General features: G+C 36.7%; 1 protein-coding gene across 5 annotated transcripts in view; it reads left to right on the top strand.

The window, feature by feature from the left end:
* ASB5 (ankyrin repeat and SOCS box containing 5) overlaps positions 1-23,332 on the top strand; it is a 74,195-nt gene extending 50,863 nt beyond the window's left edge. For 3 of the 5 annotated variants that reach the window (XM_070067913.1, XM_070067914.1, XM_008274060.4), the window contains 6 exons: positions 13,544-13,623; positions 16,792-16,899; positions 17,975-18,125; positions 18,298-18,432; positions 21,448-21,639; positions 22,701-23,328. In XM_070067913.1, the coding sequence (XP_069924014.1) occupies positions 13,544-13,623; positions 16,792-16,899; positions 17,975-18,125; positions 18,298-18,432; positions 21,448-21,639; positions 22,701-22,828 (794 nt within the window). In that variant the 3' untranslated portion in view covers positions 22,829-23,328. 5 annotated transcript variants of the gene reach the window in all.
* The last annotated feature ends 3,280 nt before the right edge of the window (positions 23,333-26,612 follow it).

The following is a 26,612-nucleotide window of genomic DNA, read 5'->3' as shown; positions in this document are numbered from 1 at the left end:
TAAAATAGGGTAGTGCATGTGAAATAATTTTACTGGTTTAATTTTTTTTCTCCTACCTGTTACATGAAGGCAATACCTCAATCATTTTTTTCCTACATATACCTTTAGAAGATAAAGTCTAACAAATAATGATAAAAACTAAAGACAGAAAACAGAATCTGTCACCATTTTTCATCAAGACAGATCTCAATATGTTAATACCCTGTAACGTGATCACCAGCTCAGTTAATCCTTGGAGTCTCATCACAGTTCAGTCATGGACTGTGTGCCTTGTTCAACTCTACATGCCAGTGAGAAATGCCAGGCACATGTTTGTTTTTTCCTCTCAACTCTCCAGCTACGCTTTCTTCTGCCTTTTACGGTGAAAAATCACAGCTGTACTTAAATTGATTGCTGACGTCTCTTGGTTTAAAAATGACTTCAGGAAAATCACAATAATTAATTTTGTCTATATAAATGAGAGGTCTCTGATTTTGTTCTGAGGCCAATTCTAAACTTAGATTATTTAAAAATGAAAGCATGAGCTAGCTAGCAGCTGACTCTAATGCACACATAATATTTATTCTTCAGGATGAAGGAGAAAGACTACCTAGTCACGGATCACTGATGAGCGTTCTGGCTTCTGCAGCCATTATCATCAGGCAATTTTCCATTTGATTGATTTGTACACTTTTCAAATAGGCTTTTATGTTTTAAAGACAGCTCTTATTTTCATTTTACTTCCCCCCAAAAAAACAATATTACCCCCCTTTTTTTTTACTTTCTATATAGCACAAATAGTTAAACACTTCCGGCTGCAGGGAGTCTCCACTTTAGTTTACGTGCTGCCAAAGCCAACATGAGTCTCCACTTCAAAAATAGAAAATGCTACAGCATTTCTGTCCCATCCCCCACACTGCACCTAGCAGCCCTGTTCCATGTGTTTCTGAATAGATTTCCATGCCGAAGCCATTCTCCAGTTAGCACCCAGGAACCTCTGTGAAAGTCTCAAGGGAAGGAGAGAAGCAGGTAGAAATCTAAGTGCTGCTATTTCTTTTGGCTGGAACACTTGTCCTTAGGACACTTGGTTTTCACAGATAGAAACGGCAACCAAATTATGTCCGCAGTTATTGCTGTGAAGGGAGACTGCCTTGAGCAGATCCTCACGAAAAGAAGGCTAGTGAATATAGAGGAATGTTCTTCTGAGCGAAACATTAGCTGGGGTATTCTGACCAGCCAAGGTTAGTACAGCAGCCATTTCAAATCTATTGGTGTCCTGAAATAAACTATATTGACCTGATTCCGCTAATACTAACTTTAAATTGTGGGTACGTTCTAAAATGTGGGTTCTGAAATGGAAATATACGGCATAGTAATGGGCTGTACTGTGTTTTTACCTTTTAAGTATATAGAAAATGCATCTGCTGACTCATTTTTGTGGCTATACATTAAACATGATCTGATAATAGCATTGAATTATCTAATAATAATCATAATATAGTGATTATAATGTTAACTACATTTAATTAGTAGCTTTAAAATCATTAAAATAATACAATAAACTCCTTGGGTTATTTACATTTTCAAGTCGGCAGGTGTGTGTTTGTATGGAAGAAAGAAAAGATCCTTTACAGGCAATATAGAAATTTTAGATCATGTATATCAGATCATCAAGTAGGAGAATTTATGAAATAAAGTGAGTAGAGGAACTTCCTAAAGTACTGACAGAGTTATTCATTTCAGTGGTAGAAAAATAGAAAAGGAATAAAGGAAAATGAACACAGTACCAAAGAGAAGCTATATGAAAGATTCTTTTTTAAAATAACAATCTATCCATTAGCATACAGCTTAGTGGATCTCCAATATAACAGAAGAAAAGAGAATCCTGTTGATTCTTACATGAAGATTAAATTACCCGACTATGCACATCATAGGCATTTGAAACATAATAGAAATGAGAGAGATGGTAAAAAAAATACAGAAATAAGTAAATTAATTCACTTGGTTGAGTCCCATGCACAGAGAGATTCAAGAGACAGCTAAAAATAAGCTATAATGTTATGTCAAAAATCCAATTTTGTAAAAGACAATACTTTTTTAAAAGATTGATTTATTTATTTGAAAGGCAGAGTTACAGAGAGGCAGAGGCAGAGAGAGAGAGAGAGAGAAAGGTCCTCTATCCACTGGTTCACTTCCAGATGGCCAGGATCCAGGAGCTTCCTTCTGGGTCTCCCATGCGGGTTCAGGGGCCCAAGGACTTGGTCCATCTTTTACTGCTTTCCCAGGCCATAGCAGAGAACTGGATTGGAAGTGGAGCAGCCGGGACTCAAACCAGCACCCATATGGGATGCCTGCACTGCAGGCGGCTGCTTTACCTGCTACACCACAGTGCTGGCTCCAACAACACATTTTTATACAATCTTCTTTAACATAATTAAATTTGAAACTGTAATAAACACTCTGTTTTCATAGAAAGCAAAAGGACAAGTTCTGGCAAACTTTCATTAGATTTAGCTTCCAATATCCCCAGTACTGGTAATGAGGATGTAAATAGGCCCAGTTCTCTTGGGGGTAATTTGAGGAGGGCGTGGTTACTTGAGTTATCATGGCTACCTACCCGCGTGTTTATTAGCAGGAAGTTGGAATTAGCAGCTGGAGCCTAAAATCAAACTGAGGCACTCCAATATGGGATCTGAGCATCTTATTTGCCAGCTTAAGTACCCACTCTGGAGGAAGCTTTTGAGTGGGGCTTTGCAACATGAGCAGGGTGGAGATCAGAGAGAAAACATTTTGATCTGGTGTAAAAAGAACTATATTCCAAAATTTGACATGGTCAAAACATGATAGGCTTGTTCAGTGTCGAACTGGGGTCCCTTCCTACCAGGCAGTCTGGAAATTTCGTGTTTAATGGTATCTCCTCCCATTCTCTTCCTTAGATCTGTACAAAGGTTGGAACTGAACCTGGTGCATAGGGAACACAACTAACCTTCACCCTATATCTTACTTGTTCATGAAACACTGACTAATCCCATTTCATCTTTTAGGAAGGAAAAAAAGCTCTTGCAAATCTGTTGTGTCTATACAAAACTTAAGGTTTGCAAGCAACTCTATCCTGCATGTAAAGACCTGAAAACCCAGGATCAATCTTGTTCTTCAATGTGAGGTCTTCTCATCTCGCTGGGGCATGACCATTGCATAGACCTAGGTTCCTATGATTACTCAAGAGCAGCATGAAAAATATTCTTTATTGCTCTCTGCCTCTTCCTCTCTATTCTTTGGAGTTTTCTTCTCCCACATAGTCCTTTCCACCTCTTCATTCTTCAATCTCTCCTTCTCACCATACTAATGTGTCTTTCTTACACCAACAACTTCACTCTTGACTTAATGAAACTATCTTCAAACCACTATGCTGTTCAGACTTCATAAACCCCTTTAAGCTGAGTAAGAAAAACAAGGGAAATAAAATAACAAATATCACTCAGATTACTGCACAATTTGAGCAGAAAGAAGATAATATGAAAAGGAAAGACAAAAGATGTTTTGGAGAATACATAACACAGCCCAGTAGGGGATCTTTGAATGCAGTAGTAGATTATAAAAAAAAAGGAGGCTCCACCACCAATAATTTTTAACAATAGGGTAAGAATGTTAGATTATATTCAGTTGGAAGCCATTGGCGTTTTGTGACAGAGAGTGACAAGAGTGACAAGGTATGTGTGCTGTTGCACAGATTGGGCATGTGCACCTGACATGGGCCTGTCTGCCAAAGGAAGGGAGTGATTTTTTCTAATTATCCAAATAGCACTACTTGGGCTAGCTTGATCTCTTTCTGAATGCTGTATACAGACAAGAATCACTGGATAAAGATTGGTGACTATGGAAAATCATTTAGGAGGTTATGGTACAAATAGAATTGAAATGGAAGAAAACCATACACTTGTAGTTCATGATAAAGAATTTGGATTTCACTATGGGTGGGAAAGCAAGACATTGGATTCTTTGTGACTTAAAACGGATTGCTGTGGCTTGTGTCTTTAGCACAGACTATTGTCAGATCATGGGAGAAAACACACTGGTCAGTTAGGAGCTCGTTAGAATAAGTCAAGTGAAAATAATGGTGGCTTGGATTGAGGTAGTCTCAGTAAAGGTTAAGAAATACTCAAAGTTTGGCTAACATTTAACTAATAAGGGAAGAGGAATATGGCTGTTGGCCTGTGGGATGTGAGAATTAGAAATAAATCAGAGCAACTATTTGGAAATGAACATTTTACATTTAGAGGATTGGCCTGGAGGTATAAACTTGGTTAACCAGCATGTGGATAATATTTCTATTCATGCATTGAAGAGAGATATCAAGATGGAATACAGATAGATGCAGACTAAATTTGGGATGATAAGGATCTAAGGGAGAGAGAAACCAAAAGAACACCAGCTGTGATGAATAACTTTTCAAAGAAGCACATGAAATAGTATATATGAAGGCTTGTACTTAAATTTAAGATATTATTACTTCCAGATGATGCAGTGAATACACAAATACTATTTAAACCATGCAAAACAGAAATAGCTAGGTTAAAGGTACAATTTAAATTTGCTTTTGGAAAGTATTGAGATGCCAGCAAAGTACCCAGGAAAATGCCCTGAAGTGAAAACCCAGTGAAAATCATGGATTACATTAGGGTAGAAACTACCAATTGTAGAGTTATCCATACAGATTTGATAATTGTCCCTAAATTTTGATCATTCCCTATCTTTAGGAAAAAGTAATAAGGTGAGATAGTGCTTTATAATCTTTTTAAAAAGGCATTTTATTTATTTATTTATTTGAGAGGCAGTGTTACAGACAGAGACAGACAGACAGAAAGGTCTTCCATCTGCTGGATTACTCCCCAGATGGCTACAACTGCTGGCTCTGAGCCGATCCAAAGCCAGAATCCAGGAACTTCTTCTGGGTCTCCACACGGATGCAGGGACCCAAGCACTTGAGCCATGTTCCACTGCTTTCCCAGGTCATAGCAGAGAGCTGGATTGGCAGAGGAGCAGCTGGGACACAACCGTGCCTGTACAAGATTCAGGCACCACAAGTGGAGGTTTAGCCCATTATGCCACAACACTGGCCCATGCTTCATAATCTTAAATAAATTATCATTTCTTCTGTTTAGAAGATGTACTTAAAAGATTATTAGAAAGATATATGGAAGAAATTGTTTACACTGGAATTCAAGTTGTACGTGTGATTTCTCAAATGTGTTCTGTGCTATGTTCAGTATTTTACATTCGCTCCTCTCTTATAAGGTAATTAGAATTATTTTCACTTTTACAGTTTAGAAACTTGAGTTTCAAGATGTTCACTGCCAAAGGTTACAGGACTAGTATATTGAAATTTGAACTGAGATCTCTTTGATGACCTGGGTCAGCATGGTGTGCTCCTGGTAGTGATGATTAATAATGGCTCATTGGGATGGTTGAGTAATATCCTCCAATAGCAGCACTATTTTCTGAAAAGTTCTTAAAACTCTTTTCTGTCTTCATTTTGGATATACATGGAGGAAACCACTATGTTCACTTTGCTGAATATTTAGTTCCTTTTCTTGAGATAATCTGTAGCAATTTTTTCACTTGTAATTTTCTTGCCCAGTCATATACGTTATTTTCTTATAAAATAATGAAGGGCATATAGGCAATGAACAACAAGAAATCAATTAGAATAAATTGCATGCAACTCATATAGATGAGAGAACTTCAAAAAGTTTATGGTAAAAAACTAGGGAAAAAAGGTCTGTGGAATTTTGAATATATTTACAGACATTTTTCATAACACATATTTCCTTTGAATTTCAAAAAGTTACCCTCATAAAGTTACCCTCATATACCATTAGCTCCCTGCATGCAGCTAAGTATGGTGATGTTATATATGGAAAGGCATTATTCTGAGGACATTTTCAGAGAGATGATGAGACTTGAAGGACAAGGATAGTCTCAATCTTTGAAGAGTCTGGTTTTGGCAACACTGTGCTTCCCTCCTTATGAACCACGCCCTAAAGAATTTCTGTGGCTTTGTTAATCAAGTTGTCTTAAACTGTACAATAAATGTCAGTCAATGCTTGGTGATTTTTAATTTGCTTGTAAAATTGTGAGTAGGGATGGGTTGGTTGTTGTTGGGTCTGAAGCTTATATAATACATATTTGGAGGGGTTCTTTAAGAAACACAAGATAGGAAATTAGATAGAGAGACTGAGAAAGGGTTCCTGCAAGTTAGGGGTCCTGGAGTTAAAATTTCATCGGCTTTATGGTGAAGCTGCCTATACTGTGAAGCAGATTATTGATTTACTATTTTATAGCTGAGGGAGATATATGAGAAATGAAAGTGTTATATGCAAATATCCTCTGTTACCTCTTCTTTTAATTCCTGATCCAAGAAAAGTGTCCAGCATTTCCTGTTCTAACAATGAGGAAACTTGGATGTGACCAAAACCAGGGGGCGCTCTGTACCAGTGCTAAGTTAGTTCTCAAAAGAGTCTAACTTAAGTTAAAAGTCTGAGATTGGAACAAAGACCTCCTAAATTATTAAATGGTTTCACTGTAGCCTCACAGAGGCTAATTGTAATGTTTTTATTTCAATGCAAAGCACAAACTGTAAGAAAAAAATAAATTAGAATTATCAATTTCTCCAATAAAAAGAAGCAATAAATAACAAAAGGTAATTTTGTGACAATAAATCAGGTTTTTGAAAGCTAGTTTTCTTTCTGGAGGTGGACGGTCATATTACAAGGAGCTTAGAGCTTCCTAAAATGGCTGAACAGAACTAGTAAGTGACAAGTGACTTTTTTCTTTTGGTGCTGATTAAAAAAAAAAAAAATGAGTCGGATTTATCTCAACAGTGGCTGGCTTGAAGTGCCATGGGGTGATGGTGATTTAGGTAAGGTATGGACCTTACATAACTGTATGTACCTAAAAATGCAAATGTTTTTTGCTCCAGCAAAGTGGTGTTTACAAAACAGGGTGGATACTCTCTGTAAATTATCTACCAGATGTCTGGGAACTTGTGTTGTTTCTAAATATAGGCAGAGTCACCTCCTGTGTTGCTTCAGAGAGAGGGTAACAGTAGGATTAGATTAAAAAGTGAAGGTTACAGATATTTTGTAAAACAATTTCACTGAGTAATTTATCCTGAAGAGTTCAGCAGAATTTTGTTAAAATAGGGCTAACATTGCTTTTATCTTAGATACCCTATTAAAGTAGAACACAACCGCAAAATTATGACATAGTTTTTCTTGAAGATACTTATATTTTGTTCGATATTGAGAAAGTTTATAAACCTTCTAATATAAATCATATCAAAATAATATTGAATTAATATTGAAGACATTTGAACATAAATTTGTATTTGCTGAATTTCATATTTTGAAGAGAAGAAATAGGGAGTAAAGTAAAAGCTTAGTTCAAAACAGAAATTGGAACTTGATATAGTATACTTTGATTCTCACTTGTTACCAGATTAATTACAGAAACTCTTCTACACGTAAGCAAATGAGGTGCAGTTGCTGGAGAGTTCAGAAGCAAAGCTAAAAACAAAACGTTTTTATTCATTGGTGGCCTGTGTGACATTAAAGATTATTCCTTTAATACACTGATATAGCTTTATTTCTCATTTCTTCAGAAGTTCAAATGCAACATTGTGATAGCTACTAGTTTAAATACACTTATAACCCATTCTGTTGCTTTCTGTTTCTTTAATTAAGCTGACAGCTCTGTAAAGCATTTTAGTCAATAGAAGCTGTCATTTATGGCTTGTGTTTCTCTAGTTTGGGGAAAAAGATTGTTCCCTAAGATTCGTATGAAAGTCTCTTATGTTTATCAGTTTATGTCCAGCCAACAGTACTAGGTGTTATTTACTATGTATTTATATAGGAGGCAATTAGCATGCTCATTTCTAAACCTTTCTCAAAAACCCTACTTCATGGATAGTGCTTTCTCATTTTGTGAGCAAATGGAATCACAGAGAGGTTAGCTAACTTAATGAAGGCCACTGTTCTGAGCCGGGGTGCAAATCCAGGCTTGCCTTCCATTAGTCTTCTTCCTTCCGGGCCCCGGACAACATCTCATTGCTTACTCCTGGTCTTTATTTTCTTCTTTCCTTGTACCCTCCACTCTATTCCACTTCTTTTAAGAATAGTGAGAGGCTTTGAGGCTGCTATACAGAGCTCAGTTCATCTGGAGAAAGAACAGGACAGTACAGTTTTACAAGCTTTTCCCCTGCTCTGTGGACCAAGGTGCAGCTCATTCAGTATCCACAGTACACTTCTGCAGATTACAATGACATCGAACTTCTTTCCCATGGCAATGGAGGTTATATTGATACAAGTAATAGCAAATTATATCTATACACAAATAAAATCTGGCTTCAGTTTTTCTTTATCTTGTTGGACTGAAGCCTTTATGACAAAGAATGACAAAGGATACAGCAAGCTATCTGGTAGTCTCAGGAGGAAAACTAGGAGATGGATATGGAGTGATGAATTTGAATATTTGTTATTTATTTGGTCCCTTGTATACTCTATTTTCTAAAAGATTATTTTCCTTTTCTCTCTCTCACTTTCTCTCTTTTGAACACTAGCAAGTAACACAGAAATTGTTCAGAAGACTCATGCAATCAGTTTGATGAACAAATATATTAGAATGCAAGGAAAGAGAGCTGTCTGGGAGGAATACCAAGTAGCCCTCAACTACAAATATTGTTAGCTTTGCTGCCCCCTTAAAAGCCTTCATAATATATTAGAAATGAATGAGCCCAAAATTAATGTCTTCTCTAGGCTTTTGCCATTCCCATCATCTGGTTAGTTATGTCAACTAATAAAAATTGAAAAATAGACAGTGATAATGGGTCAGCTTCAAGTGACTCAGCATGTATCTTTTAAGGATAAATTAAGACAATGAAATTCATTAGGTCATTATAAAGGAAGACCTCGTATTATAAATACTGTGGTTATTTAAATTCTAGTGCATATGCAAGCAGTGCTTACTTAGACTTGATTAATTTACTATCGCTCCACTAATTAAACTGACCATACTGGTGTCACATATGCAACCTACCTGGAAAATAATTACATTATTCATGTTTTCTTATTTAAATATTCACAATTGAAAATTTATATATATTCTGAAGCTCTTCAGAATTTCACTTTGCAGTCAAGTTGCTTAATGATAAAACAAGCGATTTCAAATGACTTTTAAAACATTAGATTGCATTTTATAAGCTGGAACTTGAAATAGGTCCATTTCCTTAAAAAATGTTATTTATGATGGCAATTTCTGCACTTTAGTGAGAACATAGTGTTTCAATTTCTTACAAATTGCTAGTTTGCCTACCAATTCTGTCCTGCCAGCAATCATTTATTGGTGTGTATTATTGTAATTATTCCTTGAATATGTAATAGTACCATGCAACACTCAAAAGAAGTAATATAAAAAAGCTAGTAACAATATTTCTTGTTTCAACTTAAAATTCAGATTTGATGTCTGACTTACTTTTTTTCTAGAAAAGCAAGAAATGATACTATATCAACATTTTAAAGTCTATCTACCAATCTATCTATAAAGAGAGAAAATATAATCTAATCTTTCTTTGAGACTCATGATACTGTTTACATTTTTAAAAGATTTATTTATTTATTTGAAAGAGCTACGGAGAGAGAGAGGGAGAAACATTGAGAGTGAGATCTTCCATCCACAGGGTCACTCCTCACATAGCTATAATGACCAGGGCTGAGTCAGGCTCAAGCCAAGAGCCAGGATCTTCTTTCAGGTTTCCTATGTGGGTAGCAGGTGCCCAAGCACTGGGGCCATTTTCCCCTCCTATCCCCAGGGCATTAGCTGGGAGCTGGATTGGAAGTGGAGCAACCTAGTCTTAAACTGGTGCCCACATGGGATACTGGCATTGCAGGTGGCGGCTTTGCCTGCTATGCCACAATGCCAGGCCCAACTTTAAATCCCAATTATTATTGTTTTGGGACTAAAGGTAAACCTGAACAAGAAACTAAGAGTTTCATTATTTCCAGGCCATACTTAAGGAGTTTCTCTCTTTCTCTTATAAATATTTGATGACTTAATTTTCACTGCCCTTTTTTCCTTAAGTCAGAGTACAGAAAAAAATATGATAAAAAGGAAATCTGAATGAAAGGGCTATATTTTAAAGCTGTAATATGATTAGTAAAGACTGCCCACAATTGAAATTCCCTGAATATTGAAGGAATGGACTCCAATAGCAGAAAACTATTAATAAGCAGAAATAGCAGAAAACTGCTTTTAATTTTTATCCAACTAAGTTAGTGGCAATTTTCAGTCAAAATTTAAAATCATGTATAGCTTTTGTTTCTCTGACTTAGTCTTTTACATAGTTACATTTTGGTTTGGATGGAAACCTTCCTGTACCATTTCTATGGTACCCTAGAGTATCCTGCCACTGAAAGCCTTATCTTATCACAGCAATGGACAACTAACTACTTTCATTTTCTTGTGCTATTGAAAGCATGAAATGAAACTGTTTAGAAAGTTTTTTCTTTTGACAGGCAGAGTTAGAAGAATTTTGGAAGGAAATATAAATCAATAAATTAATAGCAACAAAAAATTCCCATGAAAATTTCATTTTACAAGGTACTGAAATGTTTAGCATACTGTGTGTGTATGTATGTATTTGTGTGTTCAGAGAAAAGATTGCAAAGACAGAGTTCAAAATATTGTCTTTGGAAATCGCAGTTGGAATTTTACAACTGCAACTAGAAGCTATGTAACCTTGGGCAAATTACTTAACCTCTATCTCATTTTCCTCAACTGGAAAACAGGGACATTAGTAATGACCACTTCAAAGGAGCAGTGTATGGGTTAATAAAAGTAAATTTAGGCCCAGTGATAGGGCATATGGTGGGGACTGAGTAACTGTGCTGTTTTTATTTAGGCATGCTATCACAGAAAAAAACTTCACTTTTCTCAACTGCAAAACTGTTACTCCAAGAATTGTCAGTAACACTCAGGACTTAAGAAATTGTCCCCAACTTTTTCATTCACTGCATGTTGAAGGAGAAAATATTTCATGACCAAAAGACCTAACTGTGCCACAAGAATTGCTTTCATTAATCACATACATTTTGAAACAGTAATCCAGCACATTTAGGATGACTGTAAGTCTATTAGTGGAAGTGGGTTGTGTGTTTTTCATGCTTTGTTAATAGGTTGGATCTTCCCCACTTCATGGGATAAGGACATAATCTCAGTGTTAGGGAACAAATTGTAATTGCTCAATCTAATTTTTTATCAACTCTAGAATTTTCAGAATAACATGAAAATTGAAGTTACTTTTAAAATAAACCTTAATGTAGCTGGAGTTAAAGGAAACACTGAATACAGTCACAAGAAAAAAGCAGACTGCAGAAATTGTGAATTAACAGTTACGGAGAGTTGGAAGAATTAGAGGAGAGGTGTCTCCTAACACAGATCTCTAGATGTATGTGATAAGATTTAAAAGCATTCAGCAGTGTCTTTCCTTGGAGAATCACTGGGTTTTTTGAAGATAGTTTTAATTTCTACAGAATACTCTTCACAAACTTCAGTGTGAGTAGAATTCATATTAGTTTTCTGACACTAGTAAAACACTGAGAGCTAAGAGTACCACTGTTACTACTCCCAAACTCCAGGAATTGACTTCACCATGTCACAGTGACTGAGTGTGCTATCGACCTGTTGCCATAAAACTGGTCATATGGCTTCAGTAAAGAACATGGAGACAGCTAGTACTTTTTCTGTGGTAAAATCACTCTTCATACACAAACACCAAAACAAAGGGCACTGTGCAGGGTGCCAGTAGGGAGCATCAGCTCTGGGATTAGACTATGTGATCTTCTAAATTATTTGATTTCTCCTAGACTTTAGTTTCTCAACTTTAAAATGGAAGTAATAATTGTATATGCCTCAAAGTGTTGTGAGAACTAAGTAAGATGATGTTCATAGAGTCTATACTAGTATTTGCACACAGTAAATCTATTCAATATTAACTATTATTACCATTACTTATAAATCAACAGCAAGGAGAAGACAGACTCTATCCCCTCTTCCTTGGGATTTGTATTTTCAATAAAACCCTAAAATATCATTAGAAATTAAAAGGTTAATAATTGGCAACTTACTTCTATCCCTTGCCCCAGGCTCACTTGGCTGTTTCATGAGCCTTGTGTTATGTGCCTCACATCTTAATTCAGTGGAGTTGTTGGATCACCACTTAGGCTGCTGTGGCAAAGTTCTACAATAAGACCAAAGTATAGGGTCATAGATACATGTATAGACCTCTTCAAAGGTATGAAATGTAAGGGTAATGAGATGGTTCCTAAAAACCTCTACTGCAATCTTTTTCTAACAACTAAGTGACTTCATATTAAAACTGATCTGCAATCTTTTAAAAAAGATAGTTTTATTTATTGCATCCTGTGGATTTAGAAATGCGAGGCAGGGAATGGCAGGGAAGCAGATATCAGTAACCATAATCATTTGACATTGGAAGATTTTCTCTTTAGTCAGTTTTGCTCTCATTTATCAACCAATAACATCATTAAATTATTTTTTTTCTGGTAGGCATAGTCTGTACTCAGTTAATCACTTTAAAACTTCTAACATAATCTCTGTTCATTAAATCAATGTTGGTCCTATTTAAATTACATGAAAAGCACTGTGTACCAACCCACTTTGTTACAAACCCACCCAGGGTGGACCACAAAGGTGAGACAGGTGAGCGGAAAGGGTGTGCCTGTGGGTGGTGGCTGGGAGTCAAGAGAGGCTGTAGGAGAGAAGGAGAGGGGGATTGCCATGTGAGAGGGGATCAATATTTCTAAAGGGAGGGTTGCAAAAGCCACATAACAAAAGCAAAAGTTGAAGGGAAGGGACATTGCATGCTAACCCAGCATGGTTTCACCAGTCTACCCACTCCTGGCACATGGAGAACCAATGACTTGTGAGTGAACCCTTGGTATTGTCTGCCCTCTTTAAATATAGATGACAATATGCCCCCTCAGAACCCATAATATCCCCTCCAAAAAGCCCACCCAACCTCTCCACCTTTCAAATGGGGCTCAGCCATTTCCCCTCCTTGGCACATGTTGTGGCCTCTAGGAGAAGCTGGGGAACTACAGGGCAAGCTTAGGGTGCACAGAGATGAGCATTCCAGCTGCTCTCCCTGCTAAAAGTCATGTTTTTTCTGGTTTCTGAAAAATCAGGCAACAAAGGTTTTTAGTTTTTTGATTGTTTGGCTGATCCAGTGATTTAAATACTCCTCTGCTTTGGGGGATAATTCAAAACAGCAAGTCTGGGATAGTTCAACTGCAGAACTTCCATTATGACCCTCCAGATTTGCAAACTGCCTAACCAGACCCTACGCATAAGAATCAAATCTCCTGGTATATGATAAGTATCTGTGTCACCTTGCTGAATGCTAAGTATGAATAATTTTTATTCCAATGGAATTGATTGTGCCTATTAGGGCTTATTTTGACTCACAGATTTTTGTTTTCCTTCTTGACAGGTTCCTGGGCAGATAGATCACCACTACATGAAGCAGCAAGTCAAGGTCGTCTGCTTGCTCTCAGAACACTATTATCACAGGTGAGATTACAAATGGCTTAAAATGGGTCCCCTCCACATGTGCATCAAACGTTGTCAAAAAATCAATTACAAGTAAGAAAACTGCTTACAATTTACTACTGTCTTTATCTTAACTCAGCCATTTAATGGTTTCCGATTTATCTTTGAAATTTCCTGTAAATACTTTAGTATAATTATAAGTCTTAGTGTTTTAAATTTCTCATGCATTCTATTTGTTCATTGATAGACTTACTTAAGTAAGTACTAATAGGATTGTGTATTATTTACTAGACATTCTAAATATGTTTAACTTTGTACAATGTGCACAGATTATTACATAATTTGTCCAGTGATAAAATACCTAAAATATAGTGATTAGACTGTAGTCTGAGATATCTTATGAGACCTTGTCTATGGAAGTGATGTAGGAATGGTTTCCTCACTTGCCTGCTCATCAGACTCACCAAAGGAAAAAACTAAAAGCATAGATCTTCACTGAAAGGGAAAGCACCCTGCCTTGGACCTAGATAGTCTTTTTTAAAGCTTACAGTTTGGTTCATATGTACACACAAGTGTTCTTCATAGTCATCATTCATGGCATCCAGTGTTTCCCAGTATGAAGGAGAAGGGAATGTTCTCAGATGAGTGTGAAGAAAGTTTGAACGACAGTGGTTGGGGCTAGGCGGACCTGGATCCCAGGCTGGTCCTGGATGTGAGCCATGGCCTGAGTCTCCGTGTTCTCAGCTGTGATGTGAAGATGTAGGATGGGATGCTCCTGTAGGGCTGCCCAATTCTGTGAGAACCATGTGACCATTTTGTTTTGCTTTTTACTCAATGGAGGGGTAAAAGGTCAGTAATTTCTAAAGGATCATCCCTTGGAAAGGTTCAGGCCGTTCTTTGAGAGGCATTTCTCAGTGTGTGTACATCTCACATCCAGGGATGAGTTGCCCAAGAAGAGGGAGCCGCTGCCCCCAAAGTCCGATAGGAAAGGGAGTCACTCCTTGTAGGAAACTCCTCTCTTGATTGTGTCATTTGGTCACTCTAGTGTGTGGCAGTTGGGATTAGCTCTCCAAACCTGACTTCTGGGCAACCAACTTGATACCTTTGAAAAGAGAATTAAAAGGTCTTAAAATTTTTCTACTTGTCAGTGACAAAGATTTAGAATAATTATTTTCTTTCCTCAGTGTAAAATCCTTCATGTTCAATGAAATAACAGATTATGGTAATCTGTAATATGTTGAGAAGAGGTAGTATGGATATTGCTCCTATTATAGTGTTCACTGTGATTATCAGTAGACCGTGAATTACCAAACAGAGCAAGAAGGCTAATAATATTTATTTAGTTTAGTCTGATATTGTTAATTTGATTAAAATATAATTTAAAGTATTTACTTAGCTTTTATTGAGTAACAATACAATAAAATCTAGCATTTTTATGTGCTGGACACTAGTAAAAAAATTATTTACAGGCATCATCTAATTTAAGGGTCATCCTAAAATTACAGGTTAGTATTTGTCAAAATTAAAACAGTGACCTCAGGATCTGCTCTGTGGAATAGTTAGCTAAGCCTCCACTTGTGGCACTGGCATCCCATATGGGCACCAGTCCATGTCCTGGCTACTCCTCTTCCACTCTGGCTCCCTGCTTGTGGTTTTGGAAAGCAGTGGAAGATGGCCCAAGTGCTTGGGCCCCTGCACCCAGGTGGGAGACCTGAAAGAAGCTCCTGGATTCAGATCTGTCCAGCTGTGGGCTTTGCAGCCATTTACAGGGAGTGAACCAGAGGATGGAAGAGCTTTCTCTCTGCTTCCCTATCTCTGTCTGTAACTCTACCTCTGAAATCAATAAATATTTTTTTTTTTTGACAGGCAGAGTGGACAGTGAGAGAGAGAGACAGACAGAGAGAAAGGTCTTCCTTTTGCCGTTGGTTCACCCTCCAATGGCCGCCGTGGCAGGAGCCAGGTACTTATCCTGGTCTCCCATGGGGTGCAGGGCCCAAGCACTTGGGCCATCCTCCACTGCACTCCCTGGCCACAGCAGAGAGCTGGCCTGGAAGAGGGGCAACCGGGACAGAATCCGGAGCCCTGACTGGGACTAGAACCCGGTGTGCCGGCGCTGCAAGGTGGAGGATTAGCCTAGTGAGCCGCGGCGCCGGCCTAAATAAAATCTTAAATAAAACAACAGTTACCTTGTGATGGAGTCAGGCATGGAGTCAGGCATACTCTAAATGACTCCATAATCAGAGATCTTAACCACTAAGTCTATAATTAAATCATAACATAATCATAACTATTTAGTGATAAAAGTTCAAAAAGCAGTTTATTATAGTTCAAAATATTTTTCCCACTCTTGGCTGAACTTTAGTTATATAGCCCCAAGCAAACCAAGTGATCCTGTGCACAATATTTAGTTCTACAAAATAAATAAATAAAATTTTAAAAATAAAAAAAAAACAAAAAAATTAAAAAAGCAAAATTTTCCAGAAACACACCAAAATCCATTGAGCAAAATACTGAAGGGCACAATGCTCCTGCAATAATTACGTTAAATAATTTGGACAACTCACAGACTCTAAGGCATTTGAACTGACCATTACTGCCATGCTTTTGTTAGAGATTCTTTGATCTTCAAAATATATCACTCTGTAATGATTTTTTTTTGTTGTTTTCTGGATTTTTTCTCTCTTTTTTTAAATATTTTATTTATTTAATTGACAGACAGAGTTATAGACAGTGGTGAGAGAGAGACAGAGAGAAAGGTCTTCCTTCCGTTAGTTCACTCCCCAAATGGCTGGTACTGCCAGAACTGTGCTGATCCGAAACCAGGAGCCAGGTACTTCCTCCTGGTCTCCCATGCGAGTGCAGGGCCCAAGGACCTGGGCCATCCTCCACTGCACTCCCGGGGCCACAGCAGAGGGCTGGACTGGAAGAGGAGCAACCGGTACTAGAACTGGCGCCCATACGGGATGCCACCGCCACAGTTGGAGGATTACCAAGTGAGCCCCTGGATTTTTTTCTTTTTTAAAGCATAAAAAACTTTATGAATAACAGATGTATATATTGTGGCACACAGTGTGACATTTCAATACATGTATATGATGTATGCTAATCAAATCAGGATATTTAACGTTAATTACCCAATGAAATTTATAGAGATGATTGTAATTTGTGGCTTATTTATGTCATATATAGGGCTATAATGTAAACGCAGTAACCATAGACCATATCACTCCATTGCATGAAGCCTGCCTTGGTGATCATGTGGCATGTGCCAGAACACTTCTGGAAGCTGGAGCTAATGTAAGTATCTTTTAGAAACATGAATAATTTCATACCTACTGACTGAGAAAATCAAGAAAGGTCTCATTTTTATTTTCTTTCCTTCTTTCTTAATAGTTTTCAATAACAGCCAAATAGAGGTATAGCTCTAAAGTCGCTGCAGATTTCCCCTTGCACTCTAAAGAGGATTTCCAATCATTTCATAAATGGGCAGCTTGCTGCATAATAATATATAAAATTTTAAGATAATTTCCTGCTTCATGACTATAAATAGCAATAGTTGGATGTCTTTATGCTTTTGTCCATCCTTTAGATGATTTTTCTTAGATTAATTCTCAGAATGGAATTACCAATTTAACCACTTTATAAAACCAGCTGGGGCAGGTATTGTGGTGCAGCTGGTTAAGCTACTGCTTGGGACAACAAAACCCCATATCACATTGAGTCCCAGGTACTCTGCTTCCAATCCAGCTCCATGCTAATGTGCCTGGGAAGCAGCAGATGATGTCTCAAGTATTTGAGTTCCTGCCACCCATTGGGAAACCTATATGGAATTACTGGTTCCTGGTCTTGGTCTGCTCCAGCCCCAGCATTGTGGTCATTTGGGGAGTGAACCAACTGAAGGAAGATCTCTCTTTCTCTCTCTCTCTATTGTTCTCTCCCTTACCCCTCGGTGCCACTCAGCCTTTCCAAATACATAAATATATAAATATTTTTAAAAATACATAAATATATGACTCATTTTTAAAAACAGAACAAAGTGGCTTCATTCTCATATCTCCATTATAGTTTGTCTGCTTGCATTATATTTCTTACTAAGAAGTATCTGCTCATTGACACTTAAGCAGATATTTTGTTATGATTTTCATTTACTATATATTCATTCCTGTGATTATCTGCCACATCCTATTTCTATTTACCTCTTGAAGTTGTCAAGCTTTTGTCTTTGCTGTGTATGAATTAATTATACTTTGTCATATTTACTGTACACATTTTCTCATTTCTATCAATAGATCACATAACTTTCGAAAAAATGTGTAACTTAACTTACTCATGTATGATTTATGGATCTTACTAGATTTTGGGTTTGGTTTAGGTAAACGCAATCACAATAGATGGTGTGACTCCTTTATTCAATGCATGCTCACAAGGCAGCACAAGCTGTACAGAACTTCTTTTGGAATATGGTGCCAAAGCCCAGCTCGAGTCATGTCTTCCATCTCCCACACATGAGGCTGCCAGTAAAGGTAACTTAGTTATGAGATTAAATGACTAGAGGAGAAAGTTCCTTTAGCAGCTTGTAGTGCTCCACTTATTTTTCAATGAATAATATCCCAAGAGGGGCTGCATGGGCTGAGGGGTATGTATGGGGGGTGGGCATTAAGTCAACATAAACTCATGTCTATTTTGCATTGGCAGGTCACCACGAATGTCTCGACTTATTAATATCCTGGGGCATAGATGTTGACCAAGACATTCCTCATTTGGGAACTCCTCTCTATGTAGCTTGTATGTCACAGCAATTCCATTGCATCTGGAAGCTTCTTTATGCCGGTATTTGTATTGACAAAATCTGTTTTCTTCATACATACAATGAATTATTTCTATAAATAAGCTTCTCTAACAATAGATCTCATTGCTCAAATTGTGCTTTTTTGTAAAAATTCTCACATGTATATAGCCAACAAAAAAGAACCTCTTTCCTGATAAGTCTGCTTCAAAGCTTGTAGATAAATACATTCATAAACATATTTTGTATAAACAGCAGTAGCAGATTTTGGATATGTATAATGGACTCTTAAAGCTTACCTGTGCCTGTGAAAGGTTATGAAATTAAGATTCTCAAATTTTAATATATATATATTTGGCAGAATTATGTATAAATATATATACCTGTGACTAAATCCATCAAAAGCAATTTTAGAGATAGTAACTGCTTGGAAAACCTTATTTTATACCAACCATAAAGCCTTATGTTCTACCAACCATACATTCTCAGACTTTAGTGCCTGTTCTGCTTGCTTGAAAAAACTCAGTGCCCTCACCTGAAACAAATAGGTCCTTCAGGGTTCAACTTTAGCCCCCAAAGAAGTGTTCCTAAGCTATTGAGACCATAGTGACCTCTCTCCTGCCATAGGACTGGGAATTCCTATAGGACCTGTATTATGTATTTTTTGTTGTTGTTGTTGACACAGGCAGAGTGGATAGTGAGAGAGAGAGAGACAGAGAGAATGGTCTTCCTTTTTTTTTTTTTTTTTTTTTTTTGACAGGCAGAGTGGACAGTGAGAGAGAGAGAGACAGAGAGAAAGGTCTTCCTTTGCCGTTGGTTCACCCTCCAATGGCCGCCGCGGCCGGCGCGCTGCCGATCTGAAGCCAGGAGCCAGGTGCTTCCTCCTGGTCTCCCATGGGGTGCAGGGCCCAAGCACTTGGGCCATCCTTCACTGCCTTCCCGGGCCACAGCAGAGAGCTGGCCTGGAAGAGGGGCAACCGGGACAGAATCTGGCGCCCCGACCGGGACTAGAACCTGGTGTGCTGGCGCCACTAGGTGGAGGATTAGCCTACTGAGCCACGGTGCCGGCCACGGACCTGTATTATGTATTTTTATTCCATCATCTCTTTTTTAAAAAACATTATGGCTCCCTCTCATGTGGTAAATGCTTAGAAGATATTTATATAATGAGTTAATGGACTTCTATGATATTTATTACTCTTGACAGTTATTTGATCTCTGCTATATAAGACATATTTTTAGTAAACCCTGTATGTGTTTCATTTTCTTAGCTTCTTTTTTTGTTTGTTTATTTTTTTGCCAGGCAGAGTTAGACAGTGAGAGAGAAAGACAGAGAGAGAGAGTTATAGACAGTGAGAGAGAGACACAGAGAAAGGTCTTCCTTCCATTGGTTCAGCAGCAAGGTGCTTTCTCCTGGTCTCCCATGCGGGTTCAGGAACCTAAGTACTTGGGCCATCCTCTGCTGCCCTCCCAGGCCACAGCAGAGAGCTGGACTGGAAGAGGAGCAACTGGGACTAGTGCCTGGTGCCCCAACCAGGACTAGAACCCGGGGTGCCAGCGCCACAGGTGGAGGATTAGCCTAGTGAGCCATGGCGCCGGCCTTCTTAGCTTCTTACAAGCAGGATTTGCATCTACTATTTAATTCTCATTATACCAGTAAGAGTCATATATGCGAGTTCTGTTAATAATCATTGACAGATTATTTCCTGCCCATGTTCACCAAGAAATTTAATATAACCAATAGAGTTTATGTTTTATCATCTTTTTTTATTTTGTTAGAATATTATTCTTTCCACCAAATGTGTTTTAAAAAGTATTGAAAAGGTGAAGATGGTAGCTGTTGACTAATTACTATTTTGAGGCTCTGTTCTCCCATAAAATTGATAAAACCCATAAAATTTATGCTTCTTTGTGGAAATATTTTGCTGCGGAATATATTTTTTCACTAAATATTTTGTATTTGTTTTATAAATATTGAAAATGATTACATTTACTCAAATTTGAAAGTAGCAGGAGGGCCATAAAAATATTTTGAAAATGTCCTGCTTCTTGCAGGCAACATTATTTCTACTAATTTTATAGCAAAGTTAAAAAGACTTGTGCATTTTTATCACTAGACATTTCTTTGTGTTGTAACTATTCATGTACTGGAAGATGGGACTTTTTTTTTTACAGCATAAAACAGTATTTATTAATTGCACATGTATTGTTTGACCACCATGTGCCAGGGCTTGCACTAAGATAAAATAGCTATAGAGTAGGAAATTTCACATGTAGGATTTTGTTTTTCAGTGTTAGTATCTTAAAATTTTTACTTTGCATGCAGGTATCATTAATATGCTTTTCCAGTTAAAAGATTCAGTGTCTTTATGTGTTTATTGTCTTACATGTATAAGTGAGAAGTGGAAGAAAATATAAATACTTATACTTTTTACATAAATTACTCACATAACTTGATTAATGAGTTTTCCAAGACACCAAAGAGGTCTATTTTCCTAAAATAAATGAAGGTACAAAAGCAATAAGCTCTTGATTTTTCCTAAGAGCTATCAACCATGTTAAAACAGACATGAGAAACTTAACCCTGTACAGTTTATAATAAAGGATATGGTTACTTTGGAATTATTAAAAATTTAAGATTCTTTTTTATTGTGAGATCTTTCAAACATAATAATACCATAAGTATTAGAGAACAACATAACAAATATGCCAATGCATATCTATATATACTATAATTTAAGATTTTAAATATATACATATATATGTAAATGTGGCATATATGAAAATTAAGTATGTATTTTTCCAGTACATAAAAGTTGCAACATTGAGAAATGTACAGCAAAAATGTGTAAGACCTTTTTAACTTAGTTTTTTGAACTTTTTGCAAAAATTATGTCCATAAAAGCAGACATAAAAGAAATAACTAATTATATAGATAGAATTGAATGCCCCTTTAGACCCTCCCTCCATTGCCTTCCATTTTCTGCCCTTGCTGTTGTAATTGACTTCACCTGATTATTTTTTATTTGTATTTATCATCACTCCCTGTTTAAATGCAGGTGCTGATGTACAGAAAGGCAAATATTGGGATACTCCATTACATGCTGCTGCTCAACAATCCAGTACAGAAATTGTAAACTTACTGATAGAATTTGGAGCAGATATCAATGCCAAAAATACAGAGCTTCTGCGACCTGTAGATGTAGCTACAACTAGCAGCATGGTAGAAAGAATATTGCTTCAACATGAAGGTATGAAGTATGCATGTGGAAATGGATAGATACAAAAATATATTTGTCTGAAATAGATGAAACTGAAAGACATAAGAAATAATGGAATAAATGTGGAATTTTCTTGTGAATGTAGGAACATTTTAACTTAAATCCTATCTATAAAAGAGAGATAATGGTGATTTTTAATTTTCTTCTTTCATTGTATACAAATGTTCACATTCCTGTGGTTAAATGTGTTTCATTCATTCTAGCAAGGCATAATATACAGTTCTGATATAATATTTGTTAATGTGTCTTTGAGAATATATCCCATTTTAACAGCATGTACTTTTGTAAGGTGTTATAGAAATGTAATCAGTAAATATTTTCAAACATTAAAATTTCTGTTCTAAAACCCTAAGCCTAATTTAGAGACTACGATAAACCCCCTTTATCTTAGCTATTAAACCCTATTTGGGAAAAATATATAATTTTAAATTTTCTCCTTTTATTATATAACACTTTTTAGGGATGTTGATTTATCTCTCCTTCAAAAAGCAGAATTTTTTGAGGCCTTATATGCAAGAATAACTTCATAAGCCTGAAAATTGTTTTTAAATATTATAAATGGAATATATTTCATTTATAATAACATATCATAAATAAAAGCACTATAATTCTATATAAATGTTTTTATTATGGCGATCATACTATCCTATTAATGTCATAATTTTTATGGCCTTGTTTCATGTATCATACAACACATAAAAATTCAGGTGCAGGCGTTAGATGCGGTGGTTAAAATGCTGCATAGGAAGTCTGCATCTAATATCAGAGTGTCTGATTTGAGTGAAGGCTTCTCCATGTCTGATTTTGTAGCTATCAAGTGACAGCTCAAGTATTTGGGTTCTTTTCACTCAATTGGAAGATCCTATTTCCAGGCTCTTGGCTTTGACTTGGCCTTACCCTGGTGGCTATGGCCATTTGGGGAATGAATTAGTGCATAGAATATCTCTGTCTACATCTCTTTCAAGTAAAAATGAAATTAACTAAATTAAATAATCTAGAAATTAAAAAAAAATTTTCATGTCTCCTTGTAGCTACACCAAGCTCTCTTTGCCAGCTTTGCCGACTCTGTATCCGAAACTACATAGGGAGACCAAGACTGCATCTCATCCCACAGCTCCAGCTGCCAACACTACTGCAGAATTTCCTACAATATCGATAAAGCAGTAAAATAATTCTAAATAATCTGAAAATCAAAAGTTTCTACTTTATTCTCATTATGAATACTTACTATAAAATTATACTAAAGATAGGGTTAAAGTGAGTATGAGATCACCCAGGGAATCAGTGAAATATCAATTTTCATCTTAAGTGTACTAGTTAGTACTATTATTTTATGCATTTTTACTGTCTTTGGGTTATAATATATTTATTATATCTATGTTATCAGCTATCCCAATATATGCTTTTGTTGATTTAAGGAAAAGTTGATTTAGGGAAACATGAGAAGTTCTCCATTGTATGTTTAATCAGAATGGAAAAAATATGAACTCTTAATAAAATTATAAATTTCATTTTGTATTTTAAAAGGACTATATTTGTCAAATTTTTAATATTGGTTATGTTAATTCATTACCTTGTATAGACACAGCATATAAGTATGGTTTAGGTAAAGAAAAATGAATATGCTTTTTGAAATAAAGATGACTTTTATTCAAGAAATTCACTTTTTTGAATGTGTACTTGTCATTATATTATCAATTCATACAGAAAAGATAAATTGTCCTAACCATGCAAAAAACTCACATGTCACTTCTCCACAAGAAATGGACCTGTTGTAGATACCACTGGATTATAAACCAATACTATCTTATCTCCCTGAGATATTTGAGATATTATATGCCTGCTGAGGTTATTTGAAGACCCCTTCCTCAAGCATAGTTTCTTAAAGATTCTCTTCAGTGCTTTTATATATCATTCAAGGTCTTTTCCATTTCAGAAAGTATCAACTGCTGTGATAGCTGCACTGAAGAAATTGAACTTCATATCTAATCAATAAAAAAATCCCTGGGTCATATTCCAAGAATCATCAGATGAGTACAAGGTGGTAGACACTGGCAGACAAAAAGGAAAAAAAAAAAAGGGACAAGGAGAAAAAAAATAAAAACTGGGGCAGGGCATTTGACCTGGTAGTTAAGATGCCTGAATCCCACATCTTGTACCTTGGGTTTAATTCTGGGCTTTAGCACCTATCTCAGTTTTCCACCAATACACACCTTGGACAACAACAGTGATGGCTTAAGTAACTGGATTCCTGCCACTTATGTGGGAGACAGATTGAATTCTTGGCTCTCAGCTTCAGCTATAGATCAACTTTGGCCATTGTGGGGATTTGGGGAGTAACCCTGAGGATGGGTCTCTCTCCAACTGTCTCTTTGCTTCTGAAGTACCTGAATAACAAATTTAAAAACAGGTCCTTATATCCTGGGATTTTTAATGAAAGTAAAAAGGAATGCACACTTAAAGACCTTAAAATTACTCTCTCTCTCTCTATATATATATATATACACACATACATCTATACATTAATATTGTTGTTTCTAATTCTTTTTACACAAAGCAAGGATTCAGAGTATACTGTATTTGAAAGTAAAAGCAAAACACAATGTTGTATAAAAAGTTATTACTAAATATTCTTCATCTTTAAATACACTTGAATAATATAAAACATTTTGCTTTCTTTGTTATTCAGATTAGATTTGTGTCTATTTGTGTATTTAGAAATATAATTGAAATACTTACAGCTTTGAAGTTGGCAGTTCTCAAAAGAAGAAATACAAATGTCCAATCAATATACAAAAAAAAAGCTCAACATCACTAGCCATCAGGGAAATGCAAATCAAAACCACAATAAGATATCACCTCACCCCTGTCAGTTGGCTGTTATCCAAAAGACAAATGCTGGCAAGACTGTGTAGAAAGGGGAACACTTATACACTGTTGGTTGGAATGTAAATTAGTGCAGTGCTGTGGAAAACAATAAGGAGATTTCTTTAAAAAACTAGACATAGACTTGTCTTATATTCCAGCAGTTCCACTACTGGGTATCTAACCAAAAGACATGAACATCTTGTATCAAAGTGATACCTTCACCACCATGTTTATAGTGGCACTGTTTAGAATAACCAAAGTTTGAACTCAACCAAAGTGTCCTTTATCAGATAACGGATAAAGAAAATGTGATGCACACTCATTGGAATATTATTCAGTTACAAAAGAGAATGAAATTCTACCATTCACATCAAAATGGTTGCAACTGGAGGACCTCATATTGAATGAAATAAGCTGAACACAGAAAAACAAATAGCTGAGAGCTGAGTAGTAAATGTGAACTCTTCTGCCCTTCAGATAGCATCCACCCTCTCTAATCATTAGAGAGGTTAGTGGGTCTCTAGGACTTGAAACAAAAAAAATAGCTAAAATACAAAATCAAAATAAAAAGATAAATGGAAGCTTCCATATTCCCTCATAAAAGAACATCTTGCTTGGTTGCACCTATGTTAGTAACTGGTCCGAAGTCAGCAAGAGATTATCACAGAGATCAAAAGCTTCTTGATCTCTATCACTCATCACTACTTCTCTTCAGATCAGGATCAAAATAGTGCCAAAGGACAGAGTGGTGGGTAAGTGGTTATTTTAAACATGTCCAAAATATCCATAGTGAAGATGGGGGAAAAACAGGGGCAAAAATATTTAGTAATATATTATTGAAATCTTTGCAGTAGGAAGGTAACTGATTTTGTTTTCTTCTATGCTAATCTCGTGTGGACTTTTCTAGAAAAGTAAATCCATAAATATCTCAAAAAGCTCAGAAGGAAGCTATCCTCCTATTGATTGAGTATTCTAGTTAAGGATCCATTTCCCTGCTTAACTGGCTCTGGCATTGAGGTCCCTGTATATGTTATATAAAATAATTTACAGTAAGTAATAAAGTGCTTGAAAGTGAAAAACAATTTTATTAAGTCCAAGCAGTCAACATTTGATGGGAATTGGAAACCCTGATGTGAATTGCGTACCCTTGCAGGGGTGCTAAGCACCAGCGCCTAGACAATGGTGATTCAGTAGCTCTAGAAATTACAGAAGTAAAATCTTGAATGTTGTTAAGGATGGAATGCCTGTCTTGTGAGGCCAATAATATATTTTTTAAAATTCAATATATCAGGATTTTTGCTTTTGAAATTCTCTCAGAATAATTATCAAAGAGAATTTTTCATAATGGAAGAGGTACACTATAAGAAACATAAATAGCCTAAACAGATGGAAGAAAATCTCCAGTGGAATTGCTATTCTAAGTGCATTCATTCACTCTGTACCACACAAGCAAAGCTGTTCAGTTCCTAGAAATATGAGATATTAGTATTACAGTGCCAGAACACTAGAGTAGCATGCTAATGAACCACCAACCAATGAGGATTTTCCAAAGACTTAAGTAGAAAAAGGATAGCATTCCTGGTGGCCTATGACCTGAAATCTACCAGAGGAGAATTAGGAAAGAGATCCCTTCTTGATGCAGTACAGAAGTAATCTGTTACGATATTCAACAACAGGGCAGGTCCTATCACAGGCCTCACCATGGGTCCTGCAAAATTATCTCACATGAGGAATGTAGGAAAGGGTATAGTGTGAGGAACTAGCACCAAGGGTAAATTGCATGGCAAGTTGGCATCACTTTTTTTTTTTTTTTTTTTTTTGACAGGCAGAGTTAGACAGTGAGAGAGAGACAGAGAGAAAGGTCTTCCTTTGCCATTGGTTCACCTTCCAATGGCCGCTGCGGATGGCCCACCATGCTGATCTGAAGCCAGGAGCCAGGTGCTTCTCCTGGTCTCCCATGTGGGTGCAGGGCCCAAGGACTTGGGCCATCCTCCACTGCACTTCCGGGCCATAGCAGAGAGCTGGACTGGAAGAGGAGCGACCGGGACAGAATCTGGTGCCCCGACCGGGGTGCC

Source organism: Oryctolagus cuniculus, chromosome 2 (assembly GCF_964237555.1).
Source record: "Oryctolagus cuniculus chromosome 2, mOryCun1.1, whole genome shotgun sequence".
Classification (NCBI taxonomy): Eukaryota; Metazoa; Chordata; class Mammalia; order Lagomorpha; family Leporidae; genus Oryctolagus; species Oryctolagus cuniculus.
This window is presented reverse-complemented; position numbering and strand designations above follow the sequence as displayed.